The sequence below is a fragment of the Crinia signifera genome, chromosome 7 (genome assembly GCF_055691185.1).
Source record: "Crinia signifera chromosome 7, ASM5569118v1, whole genome shotgun sequence".
Lineage (NCBI taxonomy): Eukaryota > Metazoa > Chordata > Amphibia > Anura > Myobatrachidae > Crinia > Crinia signifera.
In genome coordinates this window covers 182,627,223-182,649,518 of record NC_139223.1, presented here as the reverse complement: position 1 = coordinate 182,649,518, position 22,296 = coordinate 182,627,223, and the positions used below count along the sequence as shown (strand labels likewise).

At 42.6% G+C, this 22,296-nt stretch overlaps 1 protein-coding gene across 1 annotated transcript in view; it reads right to left on the bottom strand.

The window, feature by feature from the left end:
* Window positions 1-22,296, bottom strand: part of LOC146021315 (transient receptor potential cation channel subfamily M member 8-like) — a gene marked incomplete at its 5' end in the record, with an annotated part of 560,542 nt that overhangs the window by 269,610 nt on the left and 268,636 nt on the right. Inside the window, one exon of the mRNA XM_083155109.1 lies at window positions 12,539-12,684. Coding sequence (XP_083011235.1) covers window positions 12,539-12,684 — 146 coding nt within the window. The remainder of the gene's footprint in view (window positions 1-12,538; window positions 12,685-22,296) is intronic.

Genomic DNA, 22,296 nt, shown 5'->3' with positions numbered 1-22,296 from the left:
CAATTTTAGGAAGTGAAAGGGCGCCACTAGGCCTCACTGATCTGTCTAATACTATGGAGGATATCAAATTGAAGTCTCCGCACAATATCAGACTCACCGGGTCCAGAGCGTAGAGTTTAGCTAAAATGGTTGTAAAAAACACTTTTTTATAATTTGTAGGGGCGTATATGTTACAGATAGTCAGTTTGACACTATCCAGCAAAATATTTGAGAATAGGAACCTCCCGCCAGGATCAGAGACCTCAGATACCACCTGCAAATTCAAGGACCTCCTTGCCAAAGTAACCACTCCACACGATTTAGAGTTAAGGCTTGCGGAGCCCACTACCACCCACCCAAGCATTTGAAGTTTTTTTACCTCAGGAGGCATCAAGTGAGTCTCCTGTAGGCAAATGATATCCATTTTTTGCTTATTCATATATACTAGGAGTTTCCTCCTTTTAGCTGGGGTGTGAATCCCTCGAATATTTAAAGACCCAATCTTAAGTGACATAATAGAACATTGGTTGTTTAACCATTCCACTGTAAACACTTCCTTCCAGCACCGGTAAAGGGATAGAGGGGAAGACACATAAGGGACACATTAGACAAATATAGACAAACATTCTAGCAAACTTGTGAGGAGTAACAAAAACTTTAAGGTGGGACTTCCAGCGTCCCATAGGCCTGTGAGCCGTCAGCTCGCAGGTCCTGGGTAGATTTTATCTGGTGAAAACTAAGAACTCAGCTCACTTCATCTACCCGCCCCAGCCTCCTCTTAATCTAAATAGTATTAATTAAATCCCTAGCTTTAAATGGATTAGCAAGTCGATTCTTCTGTGATATTCACCCCAGCCGGATTACTTTGTAGTCTGTAAGACATCTCAACCCTTACATGCAATATCATTTGATTCGACGGGTGTAAATAGCACAGAAGAAAATAATTAGTTCACATACAGATAAACTTATCCTGCTAAAAAAAAAAATTTAACTTGTAACAAGCCCAACACCCCTTTAACACAAAGCCCAGGGCTTCCTTGACTCAGTTCAAAGAGTCATGCATTGTAGCCCCAAATTGAACCTGTAATAGATTCCTGGTAACTCAGTCTGTGAGAATCTCAGCCATTCGGAGGGGTTGAAATGTCAGAAATGTCCTCTTCTCTTCTGCCGGACTTCTCCGCATCAAGGAATGCTTCTGCTTCTCTAGCCGTTTCAAAGTCTCTATATCCTGTGCCTGAAAAGATTCTAAGTCGAGCCGGGAACATTAAAAAGAATTTTCTATTCTCCTGAACCAGAGCAGAGCAAATATGTGAAAAAGAGCGTCTCGATTTGGTGACAACAGGAGAAAAGTCCTGAAACATGCGCAAGGAATGTCCTTCCCAAATAATGGGATTAGATTTCCTCGAGGCATTCCACAATATCTGCCGGTGTAAATAGTTCAGAACTTTAAAAATGACGACTCTAGGTCTTGGGGACTCCTGTGTATTAATGCGACCCATTCTGTGAATCCTTTCAATTGACATATCCGTACATTGCCCCGTCACCTCTAGCAAGGAGGGTAGAGTGTTTCTGACAAAAAAGTCCAATTGGGGTCCCTTTAAGGACTCAGGCAAACCAGTTATTCTAAGGTTTTTCCGTCTGGCTCTATTTTCAATATTCTCCAGCCCCTCGTTAAGGAATTTATTTTCCTTTTCCAATTTCAGCACAGCTTTCTGTAAAGCAGATATGTTTTCCTTATTAGTGGAAATGCCTTCCTCAGCCGTAACAATGGGCAGGGATAGACTGTTAATTTGTAAAGAGATGTCCGCCACTGCTTTATGCAATAAAGGTTGAACGGCTGCTTGGATTAAGGCAGTGAAGTCCTTCTGAGATAAGGATTGCGTACCTGTGGGAATCGGTATCTCTCCCTCCCGTTGGCGGTCCTCCGTTATAGGCTTTTTAGCTGCAGGCGTGCCGCGTGCGTTATCAGGGTCCGGCGCCATGTTGTGATCTCCCTTCCTCTTGTCCTGCCTCGGTGTCAGAGACGCCGGCGCCTGTTTCATGTTCGGCGATGATCCTACGGTCGCCTCTATGCCTTCTGCGGGGCGGCAGGGGGATCGGGACCTGCTTCTACTTGCGGGATTCAGTTTGGTTGAGGTTAGGGCTGAGGCGAGTGACGGAGCGATGTGGAGAGGCTCCTCACCTCACCATGCCGGAACCGGAAGTCCTCTAACTGCATGTCTAACCTCCGCTTGTGTCCCTGGTCCTGGTGGGGTACATGTGTCCGCACTGTCACCGCATGGTGACAGTGGTGCTGTGTGCTCCGATGCCATGCTGGGCATGAGGGGCATGAGACCTGTACCGCCATGTGTGTTTGTGCCTGGTTAGGCCTCTGTCTGAATGCCGGCAATTGCGCAGCTGCGCGCACTCACTGCCGGCTGAAACCTGTCGCCCCTCTGGCGGCCGCCATCTTTTTGGTTACCTCAGCCTGTCCTGTGCGGCTATGCCTCCCCTGTCAATAGGCTAACCAATAGCCGCACAGTTCAGCTGTTAAGTACTGACTGGCCGGGTTAGACCGGCAGTCAGTACAATGATGTCTATCCCTAAGCATCATTGCTCGGGTCTGGCTCTGTAGTTCCCACTACAAACCTCTCATGTCTCCAAGGGAAGTACTCTCCTGCTGATCGTCCACTGCTCCTCTCGGGTACCACGGACTCCACTGCCACCAATGCGGACCGAGTAAGGTTAGCCCCCCAAAGGGGTATTATCTTACTTATCATTCCCGATGGTTATTATCCACGGTCACCTCTGTTTGCAGCCACGCTCCAATCCAGCAAGGACAGTCTTCTTTATTGGCATTCTTTATTATTCCAATCTCCACCAATCATCCAATCTTCAACCAATCATCCAATCTGCCAACCAATCATCCAATCTGCCAATCATCCAATCTTTCAGTTATTTCTTCAGTCTTCATTCAAACCTCCAATCCTTCAACCAATTATTCAATTACCCAAATCAAACTCCTCTTCTTCAGTTATTCTTCAATCAACACTATATTATTCTTCTAAGTACCAAGCATCATCATATTCTACAATAACGTATTGGACTATTGACTTTTACTTTTGCATAACCTACAGTATATTATTTGTGCCATCAGTATCAACTTGTATCACAGTATCTTTATTAAACCATTTTCAATTTATCCTATTGATTCACTCCCTTCTGTCGTGGATGCAACATGCTTACATTAATACACCCAACCTCCGTTACACTACAGCTGGTGCTACTAAGAACGTGACACAAGGTAGTTATAAACCTATACACATAAACATCAAGGTATTTGATGTTTTATAGACCACTTTTAGTTACCGTTAGACACAGCATCCCACTAGGAGATAGGCTTTCGTGCATTTACATAGAAGCATTTACACAGATTATTGAAAAAAATTTCATTGAATTAGGTCCAGTTTTTCTGAGATATCGTATCATTGTATATCGATAACATCCCAATATTGAGGACCGAGATCCATTATGGCTATTAAGGCTTTATAAGTGAATTAGATAGAAGCACCTAGATATATTTATTACTTATGCACCTCCCTGGCAGGACTCTATATCGACAATATATCACTGTATATAATTTTTTCAAAATTTTAACAGATTATATGGATTATTCATTTAGAATGCTATATGTAGGGTTTCTGTTTATCCACATCACAATTATAGGTAATGTTGACACTTTCACTTATATATAATTATAGGACCCCTAATAAGGACCACTCGGAAGGTCTGGAATTGGTCCTTTAAATGTAAATTTGCATATCCTTATACACCCCACACACCTCTGATTATTGCGGTGGAACACATATTGGAACGCATATGTTTCCCTCAAGTTAGTATATTAGATCGGCACTCACAGTATGATTATGATTTACACTATAAGTTCACTCAGGATCTACTGTAGCGATTATTCATCCGAGGTGAGAAATTCCATTATATCGCTATTGTAATATGCACTTCCTTCCAGACAGTTGGCGGTGGGACACAACATAGATCCGGAATAGGATGGCAGAACACACACTTATCCGGAAGCACGACGCACTTGGGAACAGGACACACAGTTACTGATATTTACCATACCGAAAGTGACCCTGGCACGCATATTGGAACGCACAGCGTTCCCAGAAGTGAGTGCCCGATAAATGCGCTCACTAAAATTGAAGGTTAAATTTCATACAGTTTATATTGCTAACCCTGTATTTGACATTAGGCTACTTTAACACACCTGAATAACCAAAGAGAAGGTGATTAAAACATACTTTCTTTACCTCCCAATCAGTCTCCTTCCCAGATACAGGAAGTGAGGTCACGCCTAGTAGAGGCATTTAAACCCCAGTAGCACAGCGAGGGAACACTGCTGCTCTCTGACTGATGATTATCTTCATACAAACATTTCTGGTAGGTTGCACTATGTTGGTCTTATATAGATACACCATGACATGTTAAGCTTTAGCTGTGAACCTTTATCTGCAAAATGTTTAGAAACCACTAGGAGGCAGATGTACAGCATACTGTTTGGAGAGGTATCCTCCATATATACGAAGTAGTAATATACTGCGTAGTAGTAATGAACTGTCCATTTCTGCATATCCTAATGTGTAACTATATTGTAAATCTATTTATTAGAAATACATATTCCCCATTTGAAATTCTTTGTTAAAAGACTAATGAACCTCATAAAGCCGAGAGTGTAAATGTAGTATCCTGGTTATAAGGTTCCTTTCCTATATTGGAGGTTTCATACCCCTCGTTAAAAGATAAACGAACATTCAGCCCATATTTCCCCTCTGAAAATGTTTCATCAGTTTGGAAGTGGTTTATACACATTCTGTGAATACGGTATGTATATTGAGTCATTTTTTATGGTCATTTACGTCTGAATATTGTGATACACTACCATTCCATGTGAATTTTCAAAATGATCATCCTCCAGCTTTGTATGTAGCAGCTCTATAATTTGTATATCCATTAATTCCTGTAGATGCTATGACTGTACAATTGGATACTGGTAATTTTAACCCTTTGGTTTTACCCATCTTGGGTTCCTTACCGTTCAAAAAACTAGTGATATACTGGTATGTACTCTTCTGGATATCAGACACTGGTGGATGGGAGAAGGGGTTTTCTCAATCATCCTCCTCTACCCCCCTCCCCCATTCCTCACTATCCTTTTCTAAGCTTCCTCCAAAATTATCTTTTCTAACTCATAGCACAATGAGCTGTATAAAAATATTTATCTGATTGACCATTAAGAGTTTTCGTACGGCATTGTTTCACCATTTAGATACCCCATTACCCCTGAAGAAGTCCCGTACGGGACAAAACGAAACGCGTAGGCTGATTTCAGGAAACCATTGGCTTTAAGCGGTATCAAACACTGGACCATTTGATGTGAATACCTTGTATGAAAAGCTATTGTTTTTTTATTGTTATATGGAATAAAGTTTATACATTTTTATACTGATGTGTATTTACTGGTGAAAACATCTATCAGCGCACTTCTATACCCCTTCTTTTTCATTTCTATTTTGTACCTCTATTAACAGCAAGGTACTTATAAGTGCAGCTATCTATACAGCGCAGGGAAGGTCACAACCCCCTCTTTTCATATATACATACATATATATATATATATATATATATATATATATATAGTGGAATGCATTAAAAGGAGTTTATTGAGGAATGCATAAAAAAAGATTTTTTTATGCATTCCTCAATAAACTCCTTTTAATGCACTATGAAGCTCTCTTTTCCTTCCATGTTCCACTAGATTGTTACCTCTGTGGGTTCCAGAGGATTCTCCTCCTGAGAATTGGAAAAGATTGATTGTGGGTCAAAATACTGGACTCTGGTGCTTAATCCTTTTTGTTGCTATACAAAAGGTTTCCCCAGCTGGACTGTGGGGCTATTTGAAAAAAGCTTTGAATTTGGGCGCTGACAATTGTATTCCGTGTATATATATATATATATATATATATATCCTTGTAGTACGAACAAGCAGCGCGGCACTCTGAGGTCTTATAAAAAAATCTGTGTTTATTGTATTAACAAGTAATGCTGTGCTCCCGACGTTTTGGAGCTCTTGCGCCCCATTTTCAAAGGTGAATACACAGCATTACTTGTTCATGCAATAAACACAGATTTTTTTATAAGACCTCAGAGTGCCGCTGCTTGTTTGTACTACAAGGATACCAATTGATTCTGGAAGGCACCAGTGCACGGTGTTCCAGTTGGGAGAGTGCCAGGCCATACACAGTATACGTTGGTCCTTTCTTTTGCCACAATACACTTTTGAAAAATCCCATTTGAGTGCCGCCTCTTCCATTCCTCTCTCTCTCTATATATTATATATATATATATATATATATATATATAGGTACGTGTATAGACCGCACTCGCACGTAAATATTTGTAACTGCGGGGTGCCAGACAGAGGATAAACGGGGTGAGCGGATATCCCAATAATAGTCTGGGGTGTATCCACACCTGCTGCGGCGTGGAAAGTCAGGCACTCGCCTAATAATAAAGTCCAATGGTCAGATAAAAAGTCCAAAGTTAATGCAGTTTATTTTCAACTATTACATATAGTCATGGTTTTTCAATACTGTGCCCCGACGTTTCGGTCCAAATGGACCTTTTTCAAGGAGCCTATAACATTTATAATGAAGTATTTCAGTAAACAGTATAAAACAGCACTAATTAACAAAAAATCAAATGGAAACATATGGTCAAAGAATCGTCTTACTTTGTAGTAAAAGAGACTTGCTATCAGCGGAGATTTAGGGTAGAAAAACGCCTATTGTGCCCGGAGCTGCTGCTGACTAGCACTGCCCGGGCCCGGCTATTTATCCCCCCTTAATTGGAATCAATCAGAGCGTGGGAGTCGCATCCACGCTCTGACAGCGCAGCTTCCGTCAGTACCGGAAGTTCGGCGCCGTCTATTTGACACGCAAGTGGAACGCAGGGCTCTAGCCTTGCGTGCGCATCTATACTGGAGACACGGGGCTGCGTGTAGCAGATTCCGTGCATTCTACATACACATCCTAAGTGCTCAAGCGGTAGTTTCGCTATTGGAAGGAGGGGAAGCCGGGGTTTCTGTATTAGCGGCCAGTAGCATCTAATCATCTCTGCAAAGGGTCTAATAAATGCAATCTAAATGCGCACGCAAATACTGCGATGCGTTTGATGCATTACCAATGTTTGATATATTAATGTACAAAATAGTAACTTGTTGGCTGACCGTTAATTAGTTATGGATCTGAAAGTGGGTAGAGAAATGAAGCTGAAGAATTATTCAAAAGATGCGTGTGCATGCTAATTATTAAGCCAATTCCTAAAGGAATTCATAGAAAATAAGGTATTAATTGGGAAAAATTTTTTTCTATTAGGTCGACATTTGTGTCGACTTTTATCTGCAATAAAAAATTTTTTTGGGGTTTTTTTGATTATTTTATACTATTTTTATTGTATTTATTGTTCTTATAGTAAAGGGGAGTGCAAAGTATCCCTGGTATGATCCGTGCAAAGAGAAATTAGATGAAGTAATACTAAATGGTAATAAAGATGAATAGGGATGCCTGAGTTTTAGTAAATGAGAAGTGATCTTTTCAGCGTTAAATTTGCTTCAGAGGTATTTTGATCTATAGGATGAGAGTCACCACATTAATTACAGGTGCTAGGTATAGTGCATATTAGAAAAAATGGGGCCGATTTGTGTATATGTATATATAAAAAAAATTTTTTAGAAAAATTTCATATATGAGAAAGAATATGGACTCCTTCCATATGTTTCATTTCTAGACTAAGCAATATACTAGACAATATACATGGAATTGTACAGAATCATCAAACAATTATAGATAGTCGCAAGACATCTTGATGGCAGTATATGAATGAGTCAAAATGAAAAAGAGTTCTTATTATTTTTCCCAATTAATACCTTATTTTCTATGAATTCCTTTAGGAATTGGCTTAATAATTAGCATGCACACGCATCTTTTGAATAATTCTTCAGCTTCATTTCTCTACCCACTTTCAGATCCATAACTAATTAACGGTCAGCCAACAAGTTACTATTTTGTACATTAATATATCAAACATTGGTAATGCATCAAACGCATCGCAGTATTTGCGTGCGCATTTAGATTGCATTTATTAGACCCTTTGCAGAGATGATTAGATGCTACTGGCCGCTAATACAGAAACCCCGGCTTCCCCTCCTTCCAATAGCGAAACTACCGCTTGAGCACTTAGGATGTGTATGTAGAATGCACGGAATCTGCTACACGCAGCCCCGTGTCTCCAGTATAGATGCGCACGCAAGGCTAGAGCCCTGCGTTCCACTTGCGTGTCAAATAGACGGCGCCGAACTTCCGGTACTGACGGAAGCTGCGCTGTCAGAGCGTGGATGCGACTCCCACGCTCTGATTGATTCCAATTAAGGGGGGATAAATAGCCGGGCCCGGGCAGTGCTAGTCAGCAGCAGCTCCGGGCACAATAGGCGTTTTTCTACCCTAAATCTCCGCTGATAGCAAGTCTCTTTTACTACAAAGTAAGACGATTCTTTGACCATATGTTTCCATTTGATTTTTTGTTAATTAGTGCTGTTTTATACTGTTTACTGAAATACTTCATTATAAATGTTATAGGCTCCTTGAAAAAGGTCCATTTGGACCGAAACGTCGGGGCACAGTATTGAAAAACCATGACTATATGTAATAGTTGAAAATAAACTGCATTAACTTTGGACTTTTTATCTGACCATTGGACTTTATTATTAGGCGAGTGCCTGACTTTCCACGCCGCAGCAGGTGTGGATACACCCCAGACTATATATATATATATATATATATATATATATATATATATATATATATATATATATATATGGAATAACACGTCAATGCAGCATATGTCAAAACGGATGAAGATCCAAATTTATTGCATAGCCCCAACGGCTCGTTTCGGGGTTTTTTTCATACCCCTTTACCGAGAGGCAAAAGCATATACGTAAGGTAAGGGCAGGTTTTAAAAAATACAGGGAATACCTATTTCGATGGTTTCTAGAATTTTTAGAACCAGCCCCGGCTCTTTCAGCCTGGTTACAACCTTGGGGGGGACCCCAGGCCATTTTATTAATTTATTTTTCTATTTTTTCTATACTCTGTAGCCTGCATGGATCGGACTGATCTGTGCAGACTGCCTATACAAATTCGTATTATATACATATTCGTATAATACGAATGAATACGACATTGGGGTTTACAAAGCAGTCATATTTTACTGCGCTGTAAATTCCCCTCTGGTATACGAATTTGCATACGGCTAAAACAGCCGTATGCAATCGTATTCATTCGTATTAAATCATATAGAATAGAATAGAATCAACTTTATTGGCCATGTATGCTTGCGCACACTAGGAATTTTTTGTGGATTACAGTGCAGCATCAAGCAGGGATGAAAAGGGGGGGAGGGAGACATTACATATATTACATAAAGACATTACAAGCATTTAATTTCTAGCTACGACTATGGTGGTCAGGTCGCCAAGTAGGGACACGTTGTTTGGCTGTTGATATTGGGATTGCATTCGCTTTGATTGGATTGTTCAGGTGATGGACGGCTAACGGAAAGAAGCTTCTTGCTGATCTGGACGTTTTGACAGGGATGGACCTGAACCATCTTCTGGATGGTAGGATGTCGAACAGGTTGTGACCAGGATGCAGCTTGTCGTTTGCGATCTTCTCCGCACCTTTCCTTACCCTGGATGAGAACAGATCCCTTATCGGGGGGAGGTCGGTCCCTATGATCCTTTCCGCAGTCTTCACTACCCTCTGCAGTTTTTGTTTGTCGTTCTCGCTTGCGCCACCGTACCAGATTGTGATCGAGGAACATAAGACAGACTCCACGATGGCAGTGTAGAATACGCACAGCAGCTCCTGTGGGATGTTGAATTTCCTGAGTTGCCTCAGGAAGAACAGGCGCTGTTGGGCCTTTTTGATGTTTGTGGTTATGTTTAATCCCCATTTTAGGTCACTGGACATGGATGTCCCTAGGAATTTGAAGGAATCAACCCGCGTCACCACTGCGTTGGCTATTGTTAGCGGGGCTAGTGCATTTGGTTTTTTTCCTGTAGTCGACCACCATCTCAACTGTTTTGGTGGGGTTGAGATCGAGGTTGTTGCTGCTGCACCACTGTGTCAGCTTCTCCACTGCATGCCTGTACGCGGTCTCGTCACCATCCTTGATTAGGCCGATAATAGTGGTGTCATCTGCGAATTTGATGATTTTCACTGACTGCTCAGCTGAGGTGCAGTCATTCGTGTAGAGAGAGAAGAGCAGAGGGGAGAGGACGCATCCTTGGGGGGCTCCAGTACTGATTGTTCGTGTGCTGGACGAGAAGGCGCCGGCTTTGACCACCTGTTCCCTTGCTGTTAGAAAGTCCACTATCCATGAGCATGTTGATCCTGGGACTCCTAAGGAGAGGAGTTTTGGCTGCAGGATGCCGGGAACGATAGTATTAAATGCTGAGCTGAAGTCCACGAATAGGACTCTTGCATAAGTGCCTTGGTGGTCGAGGTGTTGTAAAATATGGTGCAGCCCGAGGTTGACCACATCCTCTACACTTCTGTTCGCCCGGTAGGCAAACTGCATGGGGTCAAGGTGAGAGTTTGTCACTTCCTTCAGGTGCTTCAGTACTAGTCTTTAAAATGCTTTCATGGCCACTGAGGTTAGTGCAATTGGCCTGAAGTCATTTAGGTCCTTCGTGGGTGTTTTCTTAGGGACCGGGATGATGATAGAGCGTTTGAAGCAGGCAGGAACCTTGCACAAGTCCAGGGAGGAGTTGAATATCGTTGTGAAGATGGGGGCGAGCTGAGCTGCACAGGTCCTAAGGCTGGATGGCGACACACCATCCGGTCCTGCAGCCTTCTTAGGTTTTATTCTTTTGAGTACTGCTTCTACCTCGCCTTGGTCCACGTGGAGGGCCTGGGTGTGGTGGTCTTTGGGATGGAGTGGGGGAGGTACGGCCTGCTCAAATCTGCAGTAGAACTTGTTCAGGTCTTCTGCAAGTTCATGGCTGGTTTCAGACTGTGTTTGGGCTTTCTTGTAATTTGTGATGTTTTGCATGCCCTTCCATACTGCCGCAGGGTCCTTTGCTGTGAGGTTGTGTGTCAGCTTGTTTGTATATTCCCTTTTTGCGAGTTTGATACCCCGAGTCAAGGAGTTCCTGGCTTCTTTGTACTGTGTCCTGTCCCCGCTGCTGTATGCCTCCTCCTTGGCTCGGCGGAGTTTCCTGAGCTTGCTACCGAACCATGGCTTGTTGTTGTTAAAGGATCGGATTTGCTTGGTTGGTACAAAAGTCCTCGCAGAAGCTGATGTAGGATGTGACTGCATCCGCTAGTTCATCTATGTCAGAGGCAGAGGCTTCGAACACCATCCAGTCAGTGCAGTCGAAGCAGGCCTGAAGCTTTGTTTTTGCCTCGATTGACCAGTTTTTGACAGACTTGATAGCAGGCTTAGCAGACTTTAGCTTCTGGATATATGTCGGAAGAAGGTGGACTATGCAGTGGTCGGAGAGACCCAGTGCTGCATGGGGTATGGATCGGTATGCAGACTTTATGGTGGTGTAGCAGTGGTCTAGCGTTCGCCCCTCTCTTGTGTGGCATGTGACCTGCTGGGTGTATTTTGGGAGCTCCTGGCTCAGGTTGGCACAGTTGAAGTCACCAAGCAGAATGAGCAGCGAGTCTGGGTGTCTAATATTCGTATTCTTAGTAAATTTCCCCCTGTATCTTTATGGCATTTAATATCTTATTACGATGACATGTTTATCTATTCCTTAAGCTAGCTTAACAACTATAAAAAATTACACAAACTCGGAACTGCTTAGATTAAAGTGGTCATATACATTTTTTGAATTGAATTATCTGCGTAATTGAGGAGGGTAAAGAAGTTGTTACCAAACACCAGCTCAAGTCCCCAATGGAGGGGACTGAAAACCGCCTAAAAACTGCATAACCCATGTTGTGAAGGACCCACCACCACCCCTTATCCTGGCAAAGCATGGACGCTCCAGCAAAGGAACATTCACTGTCCTCCTGCAGGGGCAGGGCACACTTGCCACCCTTCCAAAAAAGTAGGGACTTCCCCCTTGCTTGATTGTAAATAACCAACTATAGTATTAGTACAAAACAAAAGAAAAAATATAGTGTGGGTCAGGTGAGAGGGGCTTAAAAAACTGTCAAGAGGAGCATCCTAAATCCTGACCAGCTATAAATACCCCCTATGAGACTCCATCCATGGCTCTTGTATAGGTGAGGTTAACACCCATGCAAATAACCTCACCTAAACTCCACCTAGCTGCACCCTTACTAATTATGAGCATCACAAAAAATTGGATGCTCATGGAAAGACCTTGAGCTTAAGCAGCCCTCGGCTAATAAATAGGTTCCCTTGGGGTCTGCTGGGCCCAAGACAGGCACCTAGGTTGCCTTGTGGTAAATCCACCTCTGTGTCTTACCTGCACCCCTGGATGTGCTATGAGCTGATGATTTTCCAATTTTACTGCAATCTCAAAACTGTTACTCTTCCCCCAGGTCTCACAAGTATAGTCGAGCATATCCAACGCCATTTTCTTATCTTCGCTGTAAAACTCCGTGAATAGCTCTAGACAAGTAACATAATTGTAGTCAGAGTGCAGCATATAATAGGCATATCCGATCTACTGTATATGTATTATTATTATTGTTTTTTATATTATTTTCATTACATGTCCCACCTTTTGTAGAGAAAACAGGAAGGGATAGACTGCGTTAAAATAACATAAATATTCTAATAATAATAATGAATAATTAATGATGGATACACTATAATAATAATAAATAGTATATAATAATAAGAGGTCAGGTGTGCAGTGATAAAGGCAAAACAATTGTTTTTAATAACATGATTAAAAATTAAAACAAATTAATGGAAAATGACCAGACAAGCATATAAAAACAATAATGAATAGTCACGCTTATCTTGACTTGCCAAGTCCACAGCAGAGCCTGATTATAACCCACCCATTTAGGGAAAGGTGCATGAAATGGAAGTTTGGATTAGAGTAATCATCCACTGATAATATCCGGGCCTTTAAGGAGGTGGCTTGCCTCCAAAAAAAATTCTGCCTCACTTGGGGGGTTATTTTGGTTCACTCTTTCTGACAAATTCCTTCTTTGATGGACTAAACCATGTGCACTGCAGGTGGGGCCGATGTTGCTTGAGCAGAGAGAGTTAGATTTGGGTTGGTTTTTACTTCAAAGTGAGATCTATATTGCAGTGTAAAAATAAAGCAGTCAGTATTTTACCTGCACAGAAGCAAAATAACTCACCCAAATCTAATTCTCTCTACACATGTTACATCTGCCCCCCTGGAGTGCACATGGTTTTGTCCATCTAAGAAGGAATTTGTCAGAAAGAGTGAACCAAAATAACACCACTGGTTCTTTAGGGTGGAAAGGCAGATTGTGGAAAGTCTCCAGGCAAGATGGTGGGGGTGAAGGAAGGAAACTGCTGTATGGTTTAAACCAGAAAAAACACCTTATATGTTTCGCTGCTACTGTATCTGTAGCTTTTTCAAAGGTCAAACAGAGATGTGGGTCAGTCACACAGGATTCAAAGTACGAATAATAGAATTTGATGTAACCCGGCCCCCTCTTTATACCAATAAGAGTACAGTACTCTACATAGGGTTTAGGGGTGTGCTCCCGCAGACACAAGAAATACAATTTTATTTTATAATAAAAAAGCTTTTTCAAAGGTGACTTGTTCATTGCACTATCAGGGTTTAAATACCCTGTTTGACAATCAAAGGTCATACACCTGACCACTGTAATAAAGAATTAAATTAACTAATGAACTATCAAATCTCTAAATAGAAGTTCCTATTATATGTGTAAGAGACAGACTTGCTTATTAATTATAAAGTATTCTTATTGAAAAAAAATGCATAAATAAAGTATATTCTGTTTAGACACAGGATAGGTGGGTACAATCGCAAAAGACTGTGTGTTTTAATGAAGACACTGAGTAAATACAGAGTTGGCCCCCTGTTTATAAGTGTGAGACCGTTGTACTATGTATTAATCAGGGGTGTGCTACCATTGACAAATATCGTATATTGCACAAGGAAGGAGAGAGAAAGATTTGTCTCGATATGGTGCACCAAGGAAAAAACTGACATCCTAAAATCTAACTTTTATTAGTTTAATACTAAAACAAGCGAAAGATAAAACACAAATATACAGTACATACATGGGACGGAAAGTACATTGAGTAATAATTATGTTTTTATTACCAAGGTAAAGTCAGCCTTCAGAGACAAATGCTCTGTATTTCACTATATTTGCAAGAAATTTCTTAATATAGTAGGTAGACACTCTGTATCCAACTATACCAATACAGCAAGCTGCTGATTATTATAACAGATCATGTCAAGGATAAGGAATAATGTGTTATTTTATATAGTATATAGGTATATATAGTTAGTCAAAGCTGCGGCTAAAAGATCATTACCAGCACAGCCCTATACAAGCATCTGATATAATCTTCACTCCCTTCCTCCGTCAGAGTTTGAGGTCCAACTTTGACCCGGTGTCCACTAACGGATCATTAAAGACCTCAAGATTGATGGACGACTCTGTTACCCGACACTTGGCCACTCCACATGCAATCCGTCCGAATGTCAAAAAGGGAGTCTATGGCCCTCAAATCACTAGAATCTGACGAATCTATTATAATTCGCCCCGCTGACAAAGGCGAGGCAATAGTAATACAGCATATTGAAGACATTCGCGCAGAAATTATGCGTCAACTACAGGACAGGGAAGTTTACAGCAAACTCACTCGGTATCCCACAGCCGTTTACCAAACAGAGTTATTTGAGGTGCTCGATAAAGCTCATCGTGAGGGTAAAATTCCCTCCAAAGTTTTGAAAGCGATCCGAGTGCAACACCCCAAAGTCCCAGTTTTGTATACGCTGCCCAAGCTGCATAAAGACCCTGCTAGACCACCAGGGAGACCAATTGTCTCCGCCAGAGATTCCCTATTACAGTCTAAGTCACAGTTGTTGGACAGCATTTTGCAACCTCTTCTCCCTCTGCAACCGACTTTCCTAAAGGATACAACATCATTCTTAAACAAACTACAGGAGTTTGATAACATTCCTCCAGGAACTTTGCTCTGAAGCATGGATGTGTGTAGTCTTTACACTTCAAATCCCCATGAAGGGGGACGCAGAGCCATGAAGGATTTCCTGTCCGACAATTTGGATAATGACACATTTGATCATGAGTTATTCCTCAGTCTATTAGAGCTTACTCTGAGGCGTAACTATTTTTTATTTGATGGGGATGTCTACGCTCAGCATAGGGGGTGTGCCATGGGGTCTTCCGTGGCACCCTCCTATGCAAATGTTTATATGTTTGCCATTGAATTTGATTTATTCCTCTCTGACCCGTCCACTAGGGGGCACATGTTGATGTACACCAGGTACATTGACGATGTGTTCCTGTTGTGGACGGGCGGAGAGGAGTGTTTTATCCAACTCATGGCTCATGTTAATAACAGCAGCCCGTTTATTAAATTTACATATACCCACCATCTGGAATGTATACACTTTCTGGATGTCCAGGTCCAGCTCAAAAATGGCAAGATCAGTACAAAGGTTTAATAAACCCACCAATCGCAATACACTGCTGCGATCGACGAGCTATCACCCACCGGCCCTGAAAAAAGTCCTACCCCTGTCGCAGATGATTCGAACGGCTAGAATCACCAGTGACAGGGAGGAGGTATCAGTGAGCCTGGACAAAGTGCTCGAGAAATTCCAGACCAGGGGGTACAATTACGTGCTGCAGATGAATAGATCAGATTTGTTGAAATCCTCTAGAAAAGATAATTCCAATGTTATTCCATTAGTGAGCGATTTCTCTACGGTACACCCCATTTTACAGAGGGCGACTAAGGCCATTTGGCCGATCGTGAGTACAGACAGACCTACCCATCTTAAGGGAGAAACGACCCATCCTGGCCTTTACCCGAGGAAGGAATTTAAAAGATTGCCTAGTCAAATCTGATATTATAGGATTGGGAAAAAGTCTACAGCCGAATGTGTATGTCAAACCTGCAGGATGCTACAGAGCCACAATTGCATTACATGCAAATTTCTAATCCCATGCAAGACATTTATACATCCCCACTGTGAAAAAATTACAACATCAGGTTTGTTCTCACCTGTGACACTACACATGTGGTCTACATGATTAAGTGCCTATGCCCCCTACTAATATCTATTGATTATATTATCTATTAATATCTACTAATATCTATTGAAATCTATTGATTATGCCCCCTACTAATATCTCTATCACTGTTAACAACACCATCATCTCCCCTGTTCCCCAACTCCGCTGCCTGGGTGTCACTCTTGACTCCTCCCTCTCCTTTGCACCCCACATCCAATCCCTGGCCCATTCTTGCCGGTTCCAGTTACGCAACATTGCTCGCATCAGGCCCTTTCTCTCACAGAGTGCAACTAAGCTGATCATCCACTCATTGGTCATCTCACAGCTTGACTACTGTAATGCTCTTCTCACCGGCCTCGCACAATCCCAACTAGCTCCTCTCCAATCTGTCCTCAATGCTGCAGCCAGGCTTATCTTCCTCTCCCGCCGCTCTAATTCTGCTACTCCCCTTCAACAAAATCTGCACTGGCTTCCATTCCCCTACAGAATCCTCTTCAAACACCTCACACTCACATACAGGGCCATCTCTAATTCCATTGCTCCATATATCTCTAACCTCATCTCCTTTCATACACCCTCCCGCCCTCTACGGTCAGCTGACGACTGTCATCTCTCCTCCACCCTGATCACTGCTTCCCATGCTAGAGTACAGGACTTTGCCCGTGCTGCACCCCTTCAGTGGAACGCACTCCCTCGCTCCATTAGACTCTCCCCGACCTTGCAAAGCTTCAAACGGGCACTGAAAACCCACCTATTCATCAAAGCGTACCCTTCCACTGCATAAACCAGCTGGTTCTCCGACCCCTTGCCTGTTTACATCCTGCTATCTAACCACCACCCCCTCGCTTGCACCTCTTGTAATTTGTCTGTCTCCCCTTCCTACTAGATTGTAAGCTCCTCTGAGTAGGGCCCTCTTCCCTCCTGTTGTCAAAGCCCACTTTTCTTCACATTTCACTCACAGCTCTCCTTTACTCCAACACTCAGTGACCATCTTCGTCTGCATACTCATCTCCATCATTGGCCTCAAGCCTCTAGTTGTATGTTGATTGGGTCCTCACTACTTACATTTAAGCTGTAATGTGTATTGAACTGTGGTGCTCTTTATTTGTACTGTATTTTTGTTATTTATTCAATGTTATGCCAAGTTTTGTCTCCCTGTATTGTTCCTTTGTACGGCGCTGCGAAACACTTGTGGCGCCTTATAAATAAATTTATAATAATAATAATAATAAGTGCCCATGTGGCCTTAGTTATGTGGGCCAAACAACCTGCAAGTTCAAACAACAGATGGCAGGTCACAGGTCATCCATTGGGTTGGCCTTGAAGGGTTGTGATATCGATCAACCTGTTGCCAGGCACTTCAGGGAGGCCGGCCACTCCCTGGAGTCATTAAGATATTTCATGATCGATCATGTGCCACAATCAATGAGGGGTGGCGATCGGGCAAAGTCCCTTATGTTGAAAGAATCACAATGGATAGTCTGCCTGGGAACAACTGGGAATTAATTGGAATAGCCTGATTTGATATAGATAGAAGGAGGGGGGTTGTTGCTTTCTGACCTATACAACCATTCCCTTTGTGGGAGCACTAGGGTCCTCTTGTTTGTTTTATGATATAACGTGAGATGCCAGGTCCACATGGGTCCTGATTCGACTGTGCCTATTAATTCGTAATTCCTATGATGTTTATGGTTTATGGTTCAGGCTAGATCCTGGACCTATTTATATATAAATCTTGCACTTAGTATTACTCTGTTGTATGTTGCATTATGTTTTGTGTATGTTATATATATATATTTTTTTGTGATAGCCATAAGCGGGATTGGTGGATGCACCAGTGCATGCAGTGAGCCTGCATGGTGGTGCCATAACTTTTCCCCGGGCTCAGTTTTGTTTTTTATATGTATGTATTTTGTCCCCATAGGTAACTCTGTCCGCCAGCCAGCAGGGGCTGCTGTCCAACCAAGTAGGAGGATCAGACCAGCAGGACAGGTGGAACGCAGGAAGTACTGGCTGGAACGCATCTGGGATGCTTCCTGTCTCTGTAAGCCGTGTTCCCGGAAGTGCGGGTCCGTCAACTTCCGGTGGGCGGACGGCGTGACCCAGCGACGGCGGGGGAGCCTGGAGGGACTCACTGGCGGGTATTTTGCTGGGTAAGTTGTTGATGTCTGTGCTTTTCTCCTGTGTGATTTGTGCCCTGAAGAAGGGGTGATTCCCAAAAGCGCTTGGCGCTAAAATACACAGCTTTTTTTCACTACAGTGGCTTTGTGTCTATTTGAGTGCCTCCCACCCTTTGGAATTTTGTATATATATCCGGGCGACGGGGACAGGTGAGTAATCAAAGTGTTTGTTATTTATTGTGGGGTGGGGACAGGTGCACTTGTTTGTATAAACTACATCTTTCTGTTTGGGGCTGATATCCTGAGGACGGGGGTGCTATCCCCTGAAAGCGCTCGATATGATATGATGCATTGCCCAATACATTTTTACTTGCATTAAAAATGGATCATGTGTGCCTCTGTTATTGGAAGAATATATATATATATATATATATATAGAGAGAGAGAGAGAGACGCAGTGGTGCTGCACTCGTAGCAATAAATGACTCAGTCCAAGATGTTACTAAAGATTAACAACGTTTCAATTTAAGAGATACATTTTCATCAGGTTACAGATATATATATATATATATATATATATATATATATATATATTAAATTTGACACTCACAGGATGCAGGGCATATATTGCCGGGTGCGCTCCAAAGGTGCACCCACTGGACGTCGATGTCCTAAGATCATGCAGGGTGAGGCGGCATTCCAGTCTTAAAAAAATACTGATAGCCAAAACTGGGTAGACAACATTTAAGCACCTTTTATGTGGTCACCTAGGTTACCACACCATATACCCCTTATACAAATCATGCAACATCATGAACCCCCTTCTACTGTACTTGCCTCTTAAACATTATGCCACATGGAATGAGCCAAAAGTCACACTATACCAAATGGATTGAGACAAAATTCACAATATGCTTCACAAACAGGGAAATTGCGTGCCAAAGGTGCACAATAAAAATTTACACCATAATGCCCATTACATGTTAAACCACAAAACATAATTTCCCTTATGTATTATGCCAAACACCATAATGTTAATTAAATATTATGCTACATAAGTGCTGCATACCTACGTGCTCATTGGCAGGGGTTCAATGCTCATTGCTGGGGGTTCCATGCTCGTTGCCATGTGGGATTACATGATTATTGCCAAGGGGAAATTCATGCTTGTGGTAACTGGTAAACGGCCGCCACTGGGCAGAAGTGACAGCCATTGACAACTGGGCAGATAGCTGCCAAGCTGTATTCAGAGCACTGCCAGTCCCGGCTATTTGAAATAATACCCCTTTCACACCAGAAAATGCAGGGCCTTACACGGGAATATGGTCCCAGGATTATGCAGGGACATTCTCCTGCTGGTCACTTTTACATCAGCCTAGTCCCTGCATTTTCTGGTGTGGAGGGGAGAGAAAAAAACTCCCCCCCCCATCCCCCTTAACCGACTATGTAATTTTACCGGCTATATCTTCAGAGCTAGCTGAGCCATTTACATAAACTAGTATCATAGTGAAGAACTTTTAAGTGGGCTTCGAATGACTTTGGTCCCACGAAACTGGGCCATTTGGTTCCAGAGAAATCTGCCCTCAAACAGCATGAACAGCCATGAAATTACATTTCAGAAATAAAAAAAATAGATTTACCCGCAATATCTCTGGAACCGTTTAACCCATATGAACCATCCTGGTATCAGATTGAATGCCCAGCAAATTGGGTTCGAATGAGATCAACCTCGAGCTTCTGTCATGCCAGGGGGGAACTGACAGCCGTTGGAACTCGGTGGCGGTCAGAATTAGCGGGTCCCATGTTATCCTATGGGGAAAATGTTCCAGATTTGCCCGGCGGTATCTCCGGTTCCCAGGGGGCTAGCGACACCGGGCTTGGCTCATTGGAAAGCCACAGTCCTCATCTACAAAAATGGGCCTATTTGGAGAGTGGGCCTGGAGCTGCAGCTCCATCAGACCCATTGTTTATCTGGCCATGCCTGCATCTTACACCTTCGGTCTCTCTGTAGCCTGTCTCTCCCCTATTCTGTTTCTCTGTAGCCTGCATCTCCTGCTTCTGTGTATCTCTGTAGCCTGCATCCCCCTTCTATCTCTCTGTAGCCTGCATCTCCCCAACTTCTGTCTCTCTGTAGCCTGTGTCTCCCACACCCTTCTGTCTCTCTGTAGCCTGAGCTTACTGCTCCCTTTTGTCTCACTATCACCTGCATCCCTTCCCCCCTTTTTCTCTCTGCACCCTTCGGTCTCTTTGTAGCCTGCATCCCCCCTTCTGTCTTTCTCTAGACTGCATCTCCCCCTTCTGTTTCTCTGTAACCTGCATCTCCCCCTTCTGTCTCTCTATAGCCTGCATTTCCCCCTTCTGTCTCTTTGTAGCCTGCATCTTCTCCCTTCTGTCTATCTATAGCCTGCATGGGTGTGGTTTAATACACCGACAGTCATTAGCCCAACGTCGGAATCCCGACTGCACAGTGGGGGGAGTGCAACAAAGCTCCTTGTGGGCACAGTGGCTCGCTGCACTCGCCACCTATTTATTAACACACAAACTTCTAAGGCTGCCTCACAAAGTGTACCAAGTTCTCCCTCCTCTCGGGTAGAATTGGAAACTTCAATTGCGGAGTCGACGCAACAAATTTTGCAGGCAATAAATGCCTCAGAACAGAGGGTAACAGAGAAGATCGGCCAAGTGCAATCAGATGTTTCTTTACTAAGGCAAGACCTTCAAAATATCAGAGAAAGAGTGCAGGAAACAGAGACCCGTATCTCACAATTGGAGGATATTACTACTCCACTGACAAAAAAGGTGGAAACTCTCTCCGCTCAAATGTCGAGTATACAAACCACAGTATCGGATATGGAAGGGAGGCTTCGGCGGAATAATATCCGTATAGTCGGGCTCCCAGAGCGGGCAGAGGGAACAGACACAGAAAAATTCATCGAACAATGGCTCAAACAGATTTTTTCAACTGAAATATTCACCCAGCAATTCGCTGTAGAGCGAGCGCACAGGGTACCCTCGAGACCGCCATTACCTGGTGCTCCCGCAAGAACACTAATAGCCCGACTGTTGCACTATAAGGATAGAGATGCTGCCCTGAAATGGAAATTAAAATAAAGATTGATGAATTTAAAAAAAAAAGATGGTCTATTGATTTTATTCGACATATAGACAATTATGTCTCCCTTCATCATCCCCTTCTCTTTTCCCCCCCCACTTCATCCCATTTTTTAGTGTCCTCTAAAGACTCAAAACCAAGAAATATCCCTACAACATACTTATTTACGAACTAAACTTGTGTCTCTCTCTCTATTACCCCCCTTTTGTTGAACTGTATCTTATACCTTGTGTTTAGGGTGTAGGTGTTAATCCTTGCCTGCATACCCTCCAACATGACCCATTGCATTCGGTACAAAATGCTCTGCTCTTGGACTTCCCTCTTAATGTATGATTGCCATCACCTGTGTGAAACTAGGTAATTGACAAGAAGGTTGTTTCAACTCAGGTGACGGCACTCATACATTAAGAGGGAAGTCCAGGAACAGAGCATTATGTACCGAATGCAATGGGTCATGTTGGAGGGTATGTATGTGCCTGTATATAGTGACATACCTTGTATACATTGTTCTGATTTATTTTATGTATTATTATAATTTCCTATATGTATTTTTTTCTAGGGATTTTATATTTTTATTTATTTGATATAGCCCTTCGGGCTAAATATGCAATCATATATTTTATATAATAGTTTTTCATAGGTACTAAAAATTGAAGGCTACATGGTTCTAGATCCTATTTTTATGCTTTTTTTAAAGGTCTCCTCGCTATTAAAATGCATGTTTAAATAATATAAAAATGGTATATCATCTGCTAGCCAG